Raw genomic sequence first — 19,898 nt, forward strand, 5'->3', positions numbered from 1 at the left:
AGCTCATTATAAAAGTTTCCCTAGCTTGGAGTTTCTCAGCCATAGTATAAATCCCCTGTGTACATATCTAACCAGACCACTTCATGTCTTAGAAGATGGGGATACCTGGAACCAACACAAACATGAAGCTCATGCCGCATCATGTGCCATTAGCAATAAAGTCTTTTGTTTCTGAGCCAAAACTCTTTTGTCTTCTGACAGCAAACACAAAATTGTCATAAGCTAAACTGCTACTTTGTAAGTAAGGTAAAAATATCAGACCCTTCACAGTTCTTTTCTTTTTAATCAAGGTGTAATTGACATATAACATTATATTAGTTTCTGGTATATGACAGAGTTATTCTGTAAGTCTAGTTACCATCTATTACCATACACAGTTATATCTTAATAGTTCTTGACAATTAAAATCTGTTTCCCACCTCATCACTGTGTATTTTAGGATCCATTCTAGTAGATTATGGCACTTAGTAGCTGTTTTCACTGTCTACTTGCAATCTGGGGACTATCAAAATTTTGACAATTTATAGGAAAAGAGTATTCATTCTGATCCTATAGCTAACCAACTGTGTGATTTAAACTTCTAAAGAATAGAATGGAAATAGCAAAGTAGCAATATAACCAGATCATTTGTTTTTCCTTTCCTTCCATTTTCATTCCTATGAGGTACAAATGCATTACAGGATTGAATTTATACACTTAACTAAAGTACATTTAATTATAATTGAGCACATTTTAAGCTCATAAATATGCACAAAGGAAGTTCATACTACATACACACTATTAACATTTGAATATTTTTTTAACACTAGCATATAAAATAGTGATTTAATTTGGTTAAAAAGGTCAGACTAGTTTTTGCTTGCTAAAGAATTATCAGAATAGCTTTAAAATCTAATTACTCACCTATATTACTCACCTAGATACTCAGGTATCTATCTAATTACATACCTATTGGAATGACTAAAATTAAAAAAAAAAAAAACTGATAAAACCAAGTGCTACAGAACATGTGGGACATTCTCATCCTTAGCTGATGGGAATGCAAAATGGAACAGCCACTTCAGAAATCAGTTTGGGGAACTCTTATGAAGTTAAACACATATTCTACTCCTATTTAACCTATGTAAATTAAAACAACACTAACACAAGAATCTATGCATGAATGTTTTTTAACAGTTAATTCATAATTGCCAAAAACTGGAAACCCAACTGTCCTTCAATGAGTGTACAGGTAAAACTATGGCACATATAAATAATGAAATACTAGTCAGCAATAAAAGAGCACAACATGGACAAATTCTAAAATGCATTATGCTGGGCAAAAGTAGCCAGTCTCAAAAAGTTCCATCCTATAGGATTCCATTTGTTGGACATTAAGGAAGAAACAAAACTACTGGGATGGAATGCTTAATTTCCAGTGATTGCTGGGTTAAAGTCAGGGGTCAGGGAAGGATCTGACAAAAAAAGGACAATACTAAGGGAATGATGTGAAGGTGAAGGAATTGTTCAGTATTTGATGAAGAAACTGATCATGGTAGTGATTTCATGAAGCCATAAATATGCTAAAATTCATATAACTTTATACAAAAAAGAGTTAACTTTACTGTATGTAAATTTAAAAATAAATGCATGACTCCCAGGCATGAGGATAAGCTGCCATTTCCTTCTACTCTACATCCTTTAACCCTAGACTTGAAAGAGACTGCTTTATGTGAGGAGAAAGGTAGGACAGACTAAAAGAATGGCTTTGAGGCGGAAATTAAAGGAGTTTGCTACGTTATGAACATTTATCTTAAAAAGCTTGATTATGAGATAATGATCTATAATTTTAGAGAAAGGCAAAGTGAAAAGTTACTGAAGAAAAAAAGCAAATAGACCTTAAAATTAAAGAATGGATGGTCTCCCTAGTACTCACTTCTATTCTATAGTACCATAACATAATAATTATATCTTCATTTAATTTGTTTTGTATGTTTCAGCTACACACAAAACGACTGAAGAAAAAGTAATTTAATTTTAAGAAGATATAAACCTATTTTTATTTCAGTGTTCTAAACCTAAAATAAAATAAAAGGGATTAATCAGTTGGCTACAGTTTCTTTAGCAAAAGATCTAAATCATGAAAAATTTCTTAAAAGTCTGGTGGAATCTAATATTGGGGTTAAATCTAAAGGGAAATTAATACATTTAAGGAAATGATATTCTGCATATTTTATACTCTGTACTTGTCTCTGCTTGCCTGTTTTTTATCCTACTGCCTGCTCCCTTTCTGCCTTTTATTATTACTTCCCTTTTCTTCTCAGACCATGTGCCACACCCTTGTCATCCTCAAGAACTTTTAGATATTTGCTGCAAGCCTAAATTATCTAACTGCTTTTATGAATGACTGCATAAAATAGAATTCATTTCAAAGACTGAATTAAAACAATGGCTAATGGTCAAATTAAAATATTGTGGTACTCTCTAAAACATGACAATAGGTAATATAAGTAGTCTAATGGGATGTTTAACATGTATCAAATTTAAATACTAACACTAATTTACAATTACATTTCAAACAAGCATGTATGCCAACCAAATTATAACTTTTTCAATATCTCGCTGCTAGTATGTACTTAGAATGCTTAAAATTTAATAAAGTCAAAAATATTAAATTGTATAAAATATGCACACATTGACAAAAAATAGGGCCCTAACCAGTCTGTAAATATATTTTTTGGGCTAAATTACTATGAATTCTGCAGTTTATTGAATGTATGCCCTGAATTCCAGATACTTCATTGTCTAAGAAAAGAATAATCTCCCTATCTTGGGCCTTTGGGATGGGATTATGTAAGTCAGTCATCTAGTGAGATGGAATTGTAGAAATAAGGTATTTGAAAAGACAACAGCCCTACTCTTTACAGTTACTGAACAACAGCTGGTCTTCCGTCTACTTTTGTCCATTTAGGAAACAAGAATGATCTGGTAAACTCTGAAGTAGTGGTGTAAGCCACATGCTCTGGAAAAATGCTATAAATTTCTACATTCTATAAAATTTTATTCTATAAAATTATATTCTATAAATTTTATATTCTATAAAATGCTCCCTGAGGCAAATGAACCAATATTACCTTTATGCTGCTTTGGTTACTCACTTAAAAAAGATGGCCAAAAATGAAAACTTGGACAACAAAATCAAATGCCTGGTATTTGGAAAACTGAAAGGGTGGGTGATGGTGACTCCTTCCAAAAACATTCTCTGCATTACAAAATATCTGTTTGTTTCTTTTCACCCTTTAGACCTATTCAGAACGGTCAAAAAGAATACTTTAAAATTCCCAATATTATCCTAACAAACTTCAGAAGCATCCAGTGTTGGAATTTGGGGGGTACTAATTAAGAAATTATTGAGCCATAGGGTCTTACTGCTTCAGAAGAGAGCATAAAAGAACTCACACAAGTTTCCAGACTGAAAAAAGTGTTTTTTTAAAACTAAGGTATTTATAATAGCATTTAAAGCATAACTTGTAAGTATAAATACAGTTAAGACATAACAACATGAATTTTCACAAATGAGAAAAAAATGTCACATTGACGTTCTTCTAACATAAAAATCAGTCCTTTAAATGGTTCCAATATGTTAAGTTATAACAAATATTTTCTTACACAGAATACATAGATGATAATTCTAAGGTTAATATAATGTAATTTTCCATTAAAATATAAAATTTAGCAAATATTTTCTCTTGCTCTTGAGAAAAATGAATCCTAGTTTCCTCATATTAAGATATATTATTTCATTAGTACATGATGTGAATTGTTATTATTCTTCAGTCTTTCCTGAAAATTGTTCAGCCCTGAGAAAATCTGTTTCATACTTCTTTTTGAGATTACTTAAATATGTTCGTAAACTGTCTGGATCCAATTGAGAGTTTCGAGCAGTTTGAACAAGTCTAGTGGCTAGATGGTACACAGCTCTCTGTCTTTCCATCTCAGGGGTACTTCTTTGGTTTTGCTGTTTTTGAAAAAATATAGATAAAAATTAAAATATGGTTACTATAACTTTATTTTAAAATTCTGGCGATTTTCTCTTTTCCTTCATAGAAATACAGAACTCAAAGGTAACTAATTCCTTTGGATAAGTCAATTCCATCCAACTAGTAAAAAATATACCAGAAAAAATAAAGAAATATTGTTTTGAAAAAATTAACTTTTTCATGAGTATTTACTACTTTATGACAGATTCTTATTTTTGAAAATCACTTCTGAATGAAAAAAATTCTGCTAAATAGGTCAAATTTCTCACGCAACATAACTGCTCATTGCTATGCAGCATTCATTTTAAATGTCACCCAAGAGTACTACTCTGCTATCTCCTATCTTAATTCCCCAGCAGATAAACTGGTGGACAGAATGGGTCATCAGTAAATTGCCTGTCCCTCAAGAGATTTCATATATGGAAACTGCTAGAGCCTAAAACAAAATACTGCTTGAGGGGTAAATTACATGTTGAAAATAAGCACCATAAATAGCTGCTTGAAATTATGCCTTAATTCTTAAACTATACTTAAGAATACTCAAGAAACAATGTTTAAAACAGGAATCTTCTAGTACTTTACAAAGCCTTTAGATATTCAGTCTTTGAGAACTAGTTCAGGGTTGTGAGTACAGCTAGAAAATTCTTCATTCACCTGGTTTGCTGAACTAGATAGAAGAATTAGCATTTTCAATCTTAAACTGTTATTGGCAAGTCAGCGAATTTCCCTTCACTAAGAGAAATAAAATCCCCCAACTCTTTTTCAATAGCAAGGAATTCAAGGTATTTTTCTTCGTTCACTCTAATAGAATAAAACTCCATGAGGTAGAATAAGATTATCATTTATTCACCCATCTATGTGATACACTGAATGATCAACTATCAGTTTACTATTTAAATAACAAACAGTTACTGAATATCTATTATCCTCTATATTCCAGGTCCCAAACCTCATGTTAATGTCATGGGGGATAAAAAAATGTCTACCTGACATGACAATGGAACTCAAGAAGCTCAATGAAAGAGACATATTATTATAGTGAAAGAGACATATTCATAAGCAACTGCTTTAAGAAATTAAGATAAGTCTCATGAAAGAGATACAAAATTCTCAGAGGAAGGAGAACTCATTTCCAGCTCAGGTTAAGAAAAGTTTAAATAGGATGGAATATTTGGAAAGAGTCTTGATAGAAAAATGTAGAAGGAAGTGCATTCTGGATAGAGGAAACAGCTAGAGCAGACACGTTAAAAATCCCAATACACAGTCAGGTCAAAATGATGGAATGACAAGTAACTCAATGTGGCAGAAATGTATGCTATAGTTAAACTGAGAAATGTTATGTAGGGTTGGGGAAGTAAAAACAGGGAGATCATAAAGCAGTAATTAACAAACTTTAGTGTGTTGAAGAATCATTTGAAGACTGCTTAAAAATGTAAATTCCTAAGCCACAGGAAATCCTTGAAAATCTAAGATGATTCCCAGCACCGTGGGTGATTCTGATGAAGGTAATTCTTTTTTAAGATATTTATCTATCTATTTATATATTTGAGAGAGTGGGAGCTTGCACACATGCAAGGAAGAAGGAGAGAGAATCTTCAGCAGGCTTCATCCCCAGTGTGGAGTCCAATAGGAGGAGGCTTGATCGCACAACCGGAAGATCATCATCTGAACTGAAATCAAGAGTCAGACCCTTAACTGACTGAGCCACCCAGGTGCCCTCTGACATAGGTAATTCTAAGACTATATATTTTGAGAAATAATCATAGAAGACTTTTAACACTAGGCTAAGCAGTTTGACTTTTATTTGGTAAGAAACAACCAAAAGCTTCTGAACAGGGAAACATGATAAAAGCTATGCTTAGGAGTCAATCTGGTAGAAGAAGGATAGACTGGAAAAGAGAGAGAATCTACTGCACGGTCCTTACCGAGAGGTGATTAAGGATTCATAGATGATCCTAATGGGTCACTGGGAGATTTGGAAGTAAAGAGATGAGAAGATTTTTCAGATGATATATTTAATTATGGTCCTATTAAAGAGTGAAAACATAAATTGAGATTTCAAGAAGAAATAAGAAGAAAAAATATATAGATTCAAAGTCAAAAAGAAGTGAAAACAGAAGTTGAGGAAAAGATGAGCTCACCAAGAACACAGTTTTAAACAAAGAAAGAAGGGCAAAATCTTAGGAACAATTCCATTTAATAAGTGGAATGATAAAAGCACCGGTGGGGCGCCTGGGTGGCTCAGTCGGTTAAGCGTCTGACTTCGGCCCAGGTCATGATCTTACAGTTCCTGGGTTAGAGCCCTGCATCCGGCTCTGTGCTGACAGCTCAGAATCTGGAGACTGCTTTGGATTTTGTGTCTCCCTCTGTCTCTGCCCTTCTCCCACTCACACTCTGTCTCTTTTTCAAAAATAAATAAACATTAAATTTTTTTTTTTTAAAGCACTGGTATAGGAAGGAAAGAAGGGATAACCAGAGGTAGGAGAATGAAGATATCCAAGAGATGACAGTTCCCCAGTGGTTAAGACAGGGAAGAATTATGAAAAGAGAAAGAAGGATAGTGTAAAATACCACAGAAAGACCAGGGAAGATGAGAAGTGAAAAAAAGGTCGGAAGAGTTTATCATCAGTTGGTATTTAAAAGAAAGTTTCAGTGGAATGATGACAAGATCCAGTTTGCAAGTGGAATATGGAAGAAGCACGTAGCTATTACTCTTAAGAAGTTGGCAGTACAAAGAAGAGAAATATCATGTGAGAAGTAAGGTAAAAAAGAAATATTTCTTAGGAAAAAACCTAAGCATATTCATAAGAAAAAAGAAAAGCCAGTGAACAAACACTAAGGATACAAAGAAAACAAAAGAAACAAGGGGTGCATGGCTGGCTCAGTTGGTAGAGCATATAACTCTTAATCTCAGGGTTGTACACTCGAGCCCCACATTGGATGTAGAGATTACTTTAAAAAAGTAAAATAATTTTTTTAAATGGGGCACCTGACGGGTTCAGTCAGTATAGCATGCAAGTCTTGATCTTGGGGTTGTGAGTTGGAGCCCCATATTGGGTGTAGATATTATGGAAAAAATAAAATCTTAAAAAAAAAGAAGAAAGGAAACTGATGAAGTTATATTACTGGAGATGGAAAGAAGGTAGAAAAGTTAACTTCAAATAAGTTGAAAGGTAATCTCTTCCTCTAAGATAGAAAGGAAGAGAACTAGGTAAAAAACAAATTCCAAAACAGAGTTTTTAAGGAGAAAAAGTTCAAGGTCTCATCAAGATAACCTGAAGGCTCTCAAAAAGCATAGGAGGTGAAATAAACTTAAAAAAAAAAAAAAAAAGTGGGGGGGGGGATGTCTGGGTGGCTCAGTTGGTTAAGTATCTGACTCTTGATTTTGGCTCAGGTCATGATCTCACAGTTCGTGGGTTCAAGCCCCGCATCTGGCTCCGTACTGTTGGCAAAGCTTGCCAACAGTAAGCCTACTTGGGATTCTCTCTCTCCCTCTCTCTCTGCCCCTCCCCTGCATGCTCTCTCTCTCAAAATAAATAAATAAACTTAAAAAAAAAAAGCACAGGTAAATTTTCTGTACACAATGAGGATATTGAGGGTTTAGGAAGAGTAGAAATGTTTTCAAAGAGTTAAGGTAAAGAAACTCTACAGGGATCAATAGAAGAAAGGGGTAAAAACTATCCAGTACAATATTGAACTAAAGGTAGAATAATCTGAATTTACAGTAGATAAAATTAGCTTGTCTTGAATATATTTAGAGCATTATTATTAGGAAAGCCAAAGCCTATAAGGCAACAGGAGAAGACCTGTCATAATTGGAATTTGGCAAGATGAAGTCTGAGGAACTAGGTAATGAGAGGTCTTCAGAAGTACAACACTGTCAAAATTGCTGAAGGGATTCAAATGAGGGATTAGGCAAGTAAGGTCATAAAGACAGTCTAGGAGCTCAAGAGACTGAAGGAATGCAATAAAAATTGAAAGGTTAAGAAAGAACAAAAGACAAAGGAAACTGTTACTACTGAAGAAAATTTCATAATGTACCTAGCTTTTAGTTTATGGAACACAATGCATTCTTAAAGCATATAGCAACTTGACCTAAAAAAAAAAAAAAAAGATTTCCAAATTTTGAAATAATAGATATAAGTTCAGTGTTGAATCTATTGCTTCCTAGAAAAACCTCTGCGAATTTCAGCTGTAAAAATGTGAAAAAAACACCTTTATCATATATCTTATATTAGAAAGACCTAACTGCTTCATGATGAGTTATACAGCTTATATGGTTAAAAGATAAAAGAGTATTAAAAACTATTTAAGAAGATATGAAAGTGTGGTGCATAGTGATTTTTATTTTTAACACTTATTTTATACAGATTTATTTTCTCATCATAAAGTTAGTGTAGCAATAAGTATAATAGGGACCAACCTGTTTAATTTTTGTCTACTATCTTATTAATTGGTTTGCTGGGAAAGGTTGAAATAGACCAAACCAAAAAAGTTGTGGGAAATAAAAAGGGTTCAACTTACTTAGGATTAGACTTTTTAAATTTTTTAGTTATTAATTATTAAATATTTGAAAACCAATTCTTATTGCTAAAAAGTTTCTTACCAAAATTTGTCCGGTAATTTGAGTTGTGATTTCTTTGGCATCCAAGACAATTGATGGTGGGAGTGATGACACCTCTGCAGCTTTTAATCCTAAAATTACATACAATGGGATTTCAATATTGTTACTGTGGGTATTATGTTTACTTTGAGCAGTAATAATCTTTTCTTCACAGCTTTAACCTTCCATTCTGTAGGCATTTCTGAACTACTTAACAATTCTCAAAACTGAGTTTTCCAAAGTTCTGAATGACAATTTCCCAATTTTAGGATATAATTAGTTGTCTGGGAAATATGACAAAGTAGAGGTTCACTTGTTTTTCAACATACTTCTGAGATACCCAGGAAAACATGATAGGGAAAACAAAAGGGATAATTAAAAAACTGAATAATAACATTGGAATTCCAACCACAAATGCAGTTGGTTAATAGAAGATCAAAGGATAGAGCTTTGCAGGGGATAAGAGATAATCCTAGTCACAGAGATAACCTTACAGCTGAATGTTCATCTTTTTAGCATTAAGAGAGAGAGAGATTTCTCAGAAGATATAACTGTAGATGACTAGTCTTCATGTAAATTCAAAGTACAATCTAGTATTCTCCTGTTCCCTGAGCTTAATTTTATTGTATAAGTGCCACATAAACCTTTTACTGTGTGCTAATAGGTTTACTGAATATACTACTTAAGAGGCAATAGAAACAACACTAACACATTTACTGAGAAGTTACTAATTCCTGGGCATTATGTTAAGCAGTTCATATTTGATAATTCCTTTAATCTTCATAGGCCCTATATATATAATTATCTCCATTTTAATAGATGAAATTAAGGCCTGTAAAAATATCTGATATAAACTAAGTTATGCAGGTGACTTCCCATTTCAAATAGCAAAACAAAGATGCCTTTTACCCCCCCCCCCCTCACAAGGATCACATTCATAGCTAAAATAATTTTAGGGAGATGCCTGGATGGCTTTGTCAGTTAAGCATCAGACTCCTGATTTTGTGTCAGATCATGATCTCAAAGTTGTGAGAATGAGCCCATATTGGGCTCCTGTTGGGTGCTCATGCTGCTTAAGATTCTCTTTCCCAATCTCTCTGCCTGTCCCCCAATCACATGCATGCACTTTCTCTCTCAAAAAATAAGATAAGATAAGATAAGATAAGATAAGATAAGATAAGATAAGATAAGATAAGATAAGAAACAAAATAATTTTAGAAACTTTATATGTATAGGTCAATTGAAAATTTTCTGAATCCATGAGATTTTACTCATGTCACATAATGTTTTAGATAGAAAATATCTAATCAAGTTTATAAATATCATATGGTTTGGTAATAATACATTCTCTTTTAAGACTTTAGATTTAATTATCAAGTTCCCTGCATCTGAAGAAAACAGATGTTACTGAAAAAGTGTGTAAGAAATACACAATCTTCAATTCATTTATAACTTGCAAATATAGGCTACATTACATTTTTCTAAGAATAGAAAAATGAGGCTTTCATGTGTTGTAATTCTACATAGGTACTGATTAATACAAGTTTAAATATAAGCTTGATATATATATAATGTGAGCTTGACATAGAAAATATAGTCTTAGAGAATGTAAGTGTTCAAAAGAATGACAGGAAAAGTTGCTTACATTGACAGCTAAGTAAAGGGGAGAATTATGAGAATATGTAGTGTTTCAATAAATAGATATTATATAGATATACTTTCTATATGCAATACCATAATTTTTTTCTTCTGTGAGTCCCCTAGACAGTTTGTAGGTATACAAGATTGCTTCTTTATTTCTTGAGGTGTTCTTTACATGCTGAACTTCAAAATGCATGTTTTCCACATTAGGATACAGGACCTCTATATGACATAGTTCCAGGAAATGTGTAGCAAATAGTGTAAATGCCTAGAATATGTAACAACAAATATCAGTATTTTCAAAATGAACTAGAAAAAAAAATTAGTTTGATTTTCCAAGTAGCTTGGCAGAGATGCAGAGATGAAACTAATAATGGTCAATTCATTTCAAAATGTTTTGCAAATTTATATTCAATGAAAGAAACATGTTTATTATGTTTACACATTATGTGAATGTTACAATACAGGAAAGACAACAAATCTAAAAATAAGATCCTAAAAAAATATCTGAAGATATTGAAAAGACAAAGTTTATCAGAAATAAAGCTGTTAAGTGAAGTAATCCTTTATTAGAAAAGTAATCTACAAACAAAATCATACCATTTCTCTCAACTTTGAAAAAAACTTTACTTTAAAAGTAGCTTCCCTCCATATAACTATTTTTTGGAAAGTGGAATCAATGGTTTGTCTTAGGTATTCAAAATTACAAAGGTTTTGCATTTTTAGATTTGTACTGTGTTTGAGTTAGGTACTTATAGGAAAGAAAGAAAAGATTGAGAATAATGCTTAAGACAATGATTCTCAAACTTTAGTAACCCCTTGGGGAGCTTATTAAAGATGCAAATTCTCGGGGTGCCCGGGTGGCTCAGTCGGTTAAGCGTCCGACTTCAGCTCAGGTCACGATCTTGCGGTCCGTGAGTTCGAGCCCCGCGTCGGGCTCTGGGTTGATGGCTCAGGGCCTGGAGCCTGCTTCCGATTCTGTGTCTCCCTCTCTCTCTGCCCCTCCCCCGTTCATGCTCTGTCTCTCTCTGTCCCAAAAAAATAAATAAACGTTAAAAAAAAAAAAAATTTAAATAAAAGTCACCCCAGAGAGCTCTTTTGCCCTCTCTACCATGCAAAGACACAATAAGAACTTGACAGTCTACAACCTGGAAAAAAGGTTCTCCCTACCATACAGAACCCTGATCTCAACATTCTACTTTCCAGAACTGTGAAAAATAAATTTCTGTTGTCTATAGCAGCCCAAACTAAGACAGGTATTCAAAATATTAGTAAAAGCATTATTTTCAGCTGTTACATATCTCAGAAATGGATACTATAATTACTGTTCTCTCAGGAAACAGAACCAACAGGAAATACATGTATCTTCTACTATGTAAGTGTGTATATCAATACTGCATAAAGATTTTATATATATATATATATATATATATATATATATATATATATACACACACACATATATATGTATATATATGTATGTATGTACATATAATTTGTAGATTATATATACACATATAAAAAGATTTATTATAAAGAATTGGCTCATGTGATTATGGAGGCTGACAAATTCTCAGATCTACCGTCAGCCAACTAGAGATCCAGGAGAGTTGATGGTGTAGTTCCTGTCTGAATGCCAGCAGGCTCAAAACCTAAAAAGTGCTGATGTTTCAGTTCAAATATGATGGCAGGAAAGACCTAGTGTTCCAGATTGAAGGCAGTCAGGCAGAAGGAGTTACCTCTTACTCCCAAGAGGGTCAGCCTTTTGGTTCTGTTCAAATCTTCAACTGATTGGATTAGGCCCACCCACATTAGGGAGAGCAATCTGTTTTCCTCAGTCTACCAATTCTCATGTTAATCTTATCCAGAAACACCTTCAGAACAGATACACCCAGAATGATGTTTGACCAAACTGGGCACTCTGTGGTCTAGTCAATTTGACATATAAAATTAACTAACACAAGGCCAGCTCCTGTCAAATTGATACCTATACACCATCTCTTAAAACCATACCTAATCTCCAAATAAAGACAACAACAAGGTCATAACTCCACCTAACATGTTTCAACTATCCTGCATACAAGAGAATGTACCAATCCCTTCCCCTAAGGGAGCATAAAGTCCTTGAGTGACGTTTACTCTTCTCCTTGATATCTTGTAAGTTAAATACTATTGACATAAAAGTAATAATAGTTAAACATACTGATATAAATTCAGTACATCTTATGTCACATGATAAGGGAATAAGAGAGGAAAGAAAACAAATACATACAAATTCATAACAAAATAAGGAAGAAATACTCATTATTCATGACAATTACAGTCCTCATCTGTAACTGGTCACATGCTCATAGTTGGTAACTACCTTCTTCCACTATATATTTCGTATTCCCTTTGCCTTCAGCAAGTACCTCAGCTGGTCATGGTTCTTTACCTGATGGAATGGCCTAAACCTTCACTCCTAAAGGATCTGGGCCATTAGAAGTCATGCCAGGATTGCGTTGCTGTAGTTTTCAATTGACATTAATCACAAGGAATGCTAATACCAAGACCCCTTAGGGATCTCCTGTATTCCAGAATTATTCTTTCTTACCTCCATTATGGATTGGTAATCCAATTTCCCACTGGAACTCAGGATCAGTCACTACAGCCTGTGCAGTACCTCCCTTCTTTGCCTATTGATTCAGAGGCATGAAGAGCCCAGAGTGGCTTGGTGGCAGTCTTAACTTTCAGTGGAATGAAATCATTGTTGTGTGTTTGTGGAAGCATTTCTCCCTTTGGAACTAAGCTCTCTAGGCCAGTAGTGCATAAGGTCCAGAGGACAGGAGGCAAACATCTTGCAAGCAGGTCACCAGGGGTAATAGTTGAGTGGTGCTACTCCCATTTCCATTTCTTAATTCTTAGACCCATGAATCCTGGCTCTAGGAAAAACAGCACCATATAATGGGTGCTGATTCAGAGCATATACAAGTTTCTAGAAAACCTTGCCCAGCCATGCAAGATATTGCCACCTAGAAAGTGCTGTAACTTAGTCTTCAAAAGGCCATTCCACCATTCTATCAAGCCAGTTGCTCAGGATTGTAGGGAACATGATAAAACCAGTGAATTCCATGAGCAAAAGGCCATTGCTGCACTTTGATATGAAGTGAATTCCTTGATCAGAAACAATTCTGTGTGAAATACCACAATGGTGGATAAAGCATTAAGTTCACGGGTAATAGTTTCAGCACAAACAATATGTGCAGGAAAGGAAAATCTATATTTAGAGTAAGTGTCTAGTCATTAGTAAGAACAAATTGCTGTTCCATTCATGATGGAAGCAGTCCAATGTAATCAACTTGCCACTAGGCAGCTGGCTGATCACCTCAGGGAATGGTGCCATTGGAGGCTCACTGTTGGTCTCTGCTGCAGGCAGATTGGGCACTCAGCAACAGTTGTAGCCAGGTCAGCCATGGTGAGTGGAAATCTGTTACTGAGTCCATGTATAGTCTCCATCCATGCCACCATGGCCACTTTGTTCATGAGTTCATTGGATGATGGCAGGGGTAACTGGGGAAAGAGGCCAATTGGTATCCACAGAACGGGTCATCCTTTCCACTTGATTATTAAAATCCTCCTCTGCTGAGGCCACCCTTACACTATGGATGACTAGTGCTCTCTACTACTAGAAATAGAGTCCTCAGTATCTTTAAATCTAATCAGATTAGAAGTGAGGTGGGGGCACCACAGTGCAGGGACCTGAACACTAAGAGGATCCTTGTGGCTCTGGGGCCTATACACAGTTCCAGGCAAGCTGCTTCAACCACATGAAGATGGGCTTTGTGACAGGCTATGCAGTGGGCATGGCAGCCAGGGTACTCTTCAATATTTCTTCGTGTCTCAGGATTGGAATGTGAAATTGGTTGCTGATGAGCAGCATCAGGAAAACCATCATGCAGAGTGGTGGGACCTTTAGCATATCCATGGCCATCGGTATGGGCATCCAACACTAATCTGGACCATGGTTGCCCACTACATCTACCCCTTCCCATCAGTCCCAGCCCATGTATATAATAAAACAAAAGTCTTTGAGTAAAATAAATAAAATAAATCTAATCAGATCAGAGAGTCAATTCCAGAAACTCCAGAACCAATTCAGAAAATCCATCCTTAAAATTCCTCTAGAATCACTTCAATATCAAAATCTGAATCAAAACCACACTCAGATACCACCTCACGCCAGTCAGAGTGGCTAAAATGAACAAATCAGGAGACTATAGATGCCGGTGAGGATGTGGAGAAACGGGAACCCTCTTGCACTGCTGGTGGGAATGCAAACTGATGCAGCCGCTCTGGAAAACAGTGTGGAGGTTCCTCAAAAAATTAAAAACAGATCTACCCTATGACCCAGAAATAGCACTTCTAGGAATTTACCCAAGGGATACAGGAGTAGAGAGGCATGATACATAGGGGCACTTGTACCCCAATGTTTATAGCAGTACTTTCAACAATAGCCAAATTATGGAAAGCACCTAAATGTCCATCAACTGACAAATGGATAAAGAAGATGTGGTTTATATACACAATGGAATACTACTTGGCAGTGGGAAAGAATAGAATCTGGCCATTTGTAGCAATGTGGATGGAACTTGAGAGTGTTATGCTAAGTGAAATAAATCATACAGAGAAAGACAGATACCATATGTTTTCACTCTTATGTGGACCCTGAGAAACTTAACAGAAGACCATGGGGGAGGGGAAGGAAAAAAAAAAAGTTAGAGAGGGAGGGAGCCAAACTATAAGAGACTCTTAAAAACTGAGAACAATCTGAGGGTTGATGGGGGGTGAGAGGGAGGGGCGGGTGGGTGATGGGCATTGAGGAGGGCACCTGTTGGGATGAGCACTGGGTGTTGTATGGAAACCAATTTGACAATAAATTTCACATTAAAAAAAATCTGTAAGTCAGGGTTCTCCAGAAAAACAAAATTAACAGGGTGTGTGTGTATGGGGGGGGGGGTTGTGTAGAGGGAGGGAGGAAGAAGGAGAGAGACTGATTGACTGATTTACTATTAGGAATTGGCTCATATGATTATGGACACTGATAACTCCCCAGGTCTACAATCAGCAAGTTGGAGACCCAAGAGAGGTGACTGTGTAGTTCTAGTCTGAATCTAAAGGCCTCAGAACCAAACTTCTGCCAACTTGAGCCAAATGCTGGCAGACTCAAGATCCAAAATGAGCTGATGTTTCAATTCTACTCCAGAATCAGGAAAAAATGACTCTAGATTAAAGGCAGTCAGGCAGGAATTAACCTCTCAGTCCCAGAAAAGTCAGCCTTTTTGTTCTATTCAGGTCTTCAACTGGACCCCACTCAAAACTGATTAGATGGAGCCACCCATACTAGGGAGGGCAATCTGCTTTACTCAGTCTACCAGTTTAAATACAAATCTCATCCAGAAACCCTCACAGATACACCCAAAATACTGTTTGACCAAATGTCCTGTACTCTGTAGCCCAGTCAGGTTGATGTATAAAATTAACCATCACAGATACTAACTAGCTTTTAATCCTAACAAGTAATGCATATATCTTATTTATATGAGAAATTCTGATCGACCAACACAGATTCAGTTTTACAAACACTACTGTTCTCTATTAATATTACTTCTGATTTATCATATACCCTTCAAGTATAAAATAAGATTTTTCTCATTCTACATAATAAATCATTATGGAATCTCATTTAAGGAAAAGAACATCACTGGGGCGCCTGGGTGGCTCAGTCGGTTAAGCGGCCGACTTCGGCTCAGGTCACGATCTCGCGGTCCGTGAGTTCGAGCCCCGCGTCGGGCTCTGTGCTGACAGCTCAGAGCCTGGAGCCCGTTTCAGATTCTGTGTCTCCCTCTCTCTGACCCTCCCCTGTTCATGCTCTCTCTCTGTCTCAAAAATAAATAAACGTTAAAAAAAAATTAAAAAAAAAAAAAAAAAAGGAAAAGAACATCATTTTAGGGATATTTCAAGGAACTTTAAATATGGAAAAGTATTTTTAAGTTTTTTCATATCCATATATATTTTGATATTTTACATATTAGCTTAATAACAGAGATTTTTAAAAACTTGTTTTCTTTAAAGGAATGAAATTTTAGTTGGGTAAGTAAAATAAATTTACCATAAAATGACCTCAGACGCCTAGTTTTTCACTTCATGTTATGACATCCTAGTCAATGTTACTACACACAGAGACAATTATTGAAATGCTTTCATGTTTTGCTATTTAATTTGATTATAGCCAAGTGACTAGTTTTAATATTATTTATATTTCTTGATTTCCTCCTTTCTACACCATGATTATCATACTAGCTGTTCTGCTTCCATCAGAAATGAAATAATAAAAATATAAATGCTATGGTATGCTTTTACCACCTAAAATTGTTTAAAGAGCTTTCTATAGGTGTCTGTAAAATCCATTCATGATAAATATATAAAGGATACATCAAAAAAGGACTAAGAATTAATACACTTAAAAGAGATAGAGAATACCTTTAAACTCAGCAGATATTCACAAACAGCATAACAAATGCCAATACCTTCTTCTGTATTAGTACCTCTGCCAAGCTCATCAATTAATATGAGTGATTTGTTATTAGCATTATGTAGAATGTATGCTATCTGGAAAATATAATTTTAATGTTATTCATTGTAACCAAACAGCTGTCACTACCATTTAAAAAAAATGAGGAAAAATCCAGTCTCTAATAATTCATCCAAAACATATTTTTATAAAGATATCCTGCTAGGCAGAAACTAACACATTGCTTTTCTTCTAAAAATCTCATGACTAATAATTTCAATAGAATAACTGATATATACATAAACAGACATGCATGTGTGCATGAGACAACAGAGAGTAAATAACCATTATCTAAAATATTGATGTTTTAGATACAGTGAAGTAAAACTAAGCAATGAATTAAATATCTAAATAAAGCACAAAGATGGTCATTTTCTTCTCCACAAATGACTAATCAATTGTCATAACATACTCAAAACTATTTCTCAAGTTTATTTTAACACCTCTCTAGAGAGTAAAGAGAGAAAAATTAAAGAGAAAGTATCCAAGCCCATTGATTCCTATTTAAACCAATTTAAATACATGCTCAACAAGGACTAATACTCTCAACTGAAGAGTATTAATCTCTTTCTCAAAAAATAGAATTCCATCCACATTATGTCCTGACACAAAAGTAAATTTCATGGCCATTTTACCTTTCTATTAAGGCTAAGCTTCTTGAGAGCTAGGACCATTTAAAAATACACCTCAAGCACCTAGTATATTGTTATATTCTCCCACAGATACTCAATACATACTAAATAATTACGTAAAAGTCATACACAGTGTCATAAATAATAACCATTCTCCCCCTATCTACAAAAAGTTATCTAACTCTACAGTGGTCCATTAATTTCTACCTACTTAAGATAGCCCAAAAACTATACTGAATTCCTTTAGCCCTTCAAGTCTATTTGACATCTGGCTCAGATCAGAAAAAGGTGAGGACACACAGATTTTTACAGAAAGTGAAAATTCTAAAGGGGCATACACGATGGTGATTTTTAAAAGCATCCAATCATCTTTTATTTTAAAATCAAGCCTAACAGGAATGATAGATACTATGCAAAATGGTCTTGAATAGGTCACTGTTTTCTGAAAAGTCTTTTATATATTCCATGTAAAAATATGAAAGCATGTTTTTTGTTCAATAATACTAGCTTTTTCTCTAGAAAGTGTATTTTTCAGTAAAACCTCTTCCATTTCCACATAAGACAGAAAGTAGGAAGCTGCTGTCTTTGACTGCCCTCTGTCTCTTGTAGAGGAGTATAAGCACATCTGCATGTTTTAGTATAAGGATAGTTTCTTACATAAAAATTGGTCATTAGTGGAAGAATTTAACATGAGTTTAACATAAGAAAAGTTTAGTTTAGGTACCTCTTTCATTTCCTTCATGAATGTTGATGAATTTGTTTCAATATCGTCATCAGTACTGATTCTTGTAAAAATCTGTTCAGCAATTCTAAAGGAAGAATATTCTGCTGGAACATATGATCCTGTAAAATAGAAGGTCAAAGTCAATTGAAATGTTTTAAAATATAAGTACTAATATTTTTCACTTTTCACCAACTCATTACTTATTAGCTGATCTAAGGATTACATAGTAGAAAGATCACTGGATGTAGAGTTAGATGACATGGTCCCAGCTCTGTCACTTATCATGTATCTTTGGGCACCAATTAGACTCTCCCAGTCTCATCTTTCTCATATATAAATGGAAATACTTGCCCTTACTATTGCACATAGTTATTTGGAAGTTAAATAATATAGCATAAATTCAAGTACATTAGAAATATTATAAACTTGAGCACCTGGGTGGCTCAGTTAAGCCTCTGACTCTTGATTTTGCCTAAGATAATGATCTCACCATTCTTGAGTTTGAGCCCTGTGTTGGGCTCTTTGCTGACAGTGTAGAGCCTATTTCGGATTCTCTCTCTCTTCCTCACTCTCTGTCCCACTCTCTTGCTCTCAAAGTAAATAAACTTAAAAAATACATTGACTTTGGGGCTCCTGGGTGGCGCAGTCGGTTAAGCGTCCCCACTTCAGCCAGGTCACGATCTCGCGGTCCGTGAGTTCGAGCCCCGCGTCGGGCTCTGGGCTGATGGCTCGGAGCCTGGAGCCTGTTTCCGATTCTGTGTCTCCCTCTCTCTCTGCCCCTCCCCCGTTCATGCTCTGTCTCTCTCTGTCCCAAAAATAAATAAAAAACGTTGAAAAAAAAAATTAAAAAAAAAATACATTGACTTTAAAAAAAAGAAATATTATAAGCCTCATAAAAATTTTAATATAGTTAGATGAAAAACATTCAAAATATGAAAATTTGAAGGAAATGCTTATGAAGCCTGAATTGATATAACTGTTACAGAAAGATGTATAAGGAAATATCTGTTATTAGAAATGTATAGAAATACACAGAATCAGAATGAAAGCAAAACATTTAATTTTTTAAAAGTTTTCATCCATGAGACTATTTCTGCCTGAGAAGTTATCATACTAACTAATCTAAAATATTCACCCTTTGAAAGCAAATCAATCTGATTAATGCACCTATCTCTGTACAGAATGAGACATAAAAGGCATTCCAAAATCATAAGGGGATGAAAATATACAATGGGAAAAGTAGTAAGCATATAGAACAAAATGGTGAAATAATGGGAGTGAAGAAACAAAACCCTGATTGTTTGAGGACTTAAAGCCAAGATAAGGATGAAGAATAGGATTATTCTCTAAGGAAAAATGACCAGCAGGAAAAGAAAGCATAAGTCAGGATAATACTACTAAAAATAAAAGTAACAATAACAATAGTGATTATAATGATCACACCTGAGAAAATAGATCTCTTAAATACAGCTTACTCATAGGATTTCTGGAAGGATCAAGTGGGAAAATAAATGTGAAAGCCCCAAGTGGAGAATACAGCATATACAGAATACATTTGTACTTTCTCCTCTTAGTTCATTTGTATTTACCTTTACCAAAAAGGCTTTCTACATTTTTCTATCTAATTTATTACAGAAGCTCCCAGCTGATATTTTGCTTCTGGTCTGGC

General features: G+C 34.9%; 1 protein-coding gene across 1 annotated transcript in view; it reads right to left on the reverse strand.

Annotated features, from left to right (window-relative positions):
- Nucleotides 1–1,153: 1,153 nt before the first annotated feature.
- The window catches only part of MSH4 (mutS homolog 4), an 88,995-nt gene continuing 70,250 nt past the window's right edge, over nt 1,154–19,898 (reverse strand). The window contains exons 16-20 of the mRNA XM_019448858.2: nt 18,230–18,348; nt 16,783–16,911; nt 10,357–10,531; nt 8,626–8,714; nt 1,154–3,997 (exon numbers count right to left, since the gene is read on the reverse strand). Of these exons, the coding sequence (XP_019304403.2) occupies nt 3,806–3,997; nt 8,626–8,714; nt 10,357–10,531; nt 16,783–16,911; nt 18,230–18,348 (704 nt within the window). The 3' untranslated portion in view covers nt 1,154–3,805. The remainder of the gene's footprint in view (nt 3,998–8,625; nt 8,715–10,356; nt 10,532–16,782; nt 16,912–18,229; nt 18,349–19,898) is intronic.

Source organism: Panthera pardus, unplaced genomic scaffold (genome assembly GCF_024362965.1).
Source record: "Panthera pardus isolate Hobbes unplaced genomic scaffold, ASM2436296v1 HiC_scaffold_11, whole genome shotgun sequence".
Lineage (NCBI taxonomy): Eukaryota > Metazoa > Chordata > Mammalia > Carnivora > Felidae > Panthera > Panthera pardus.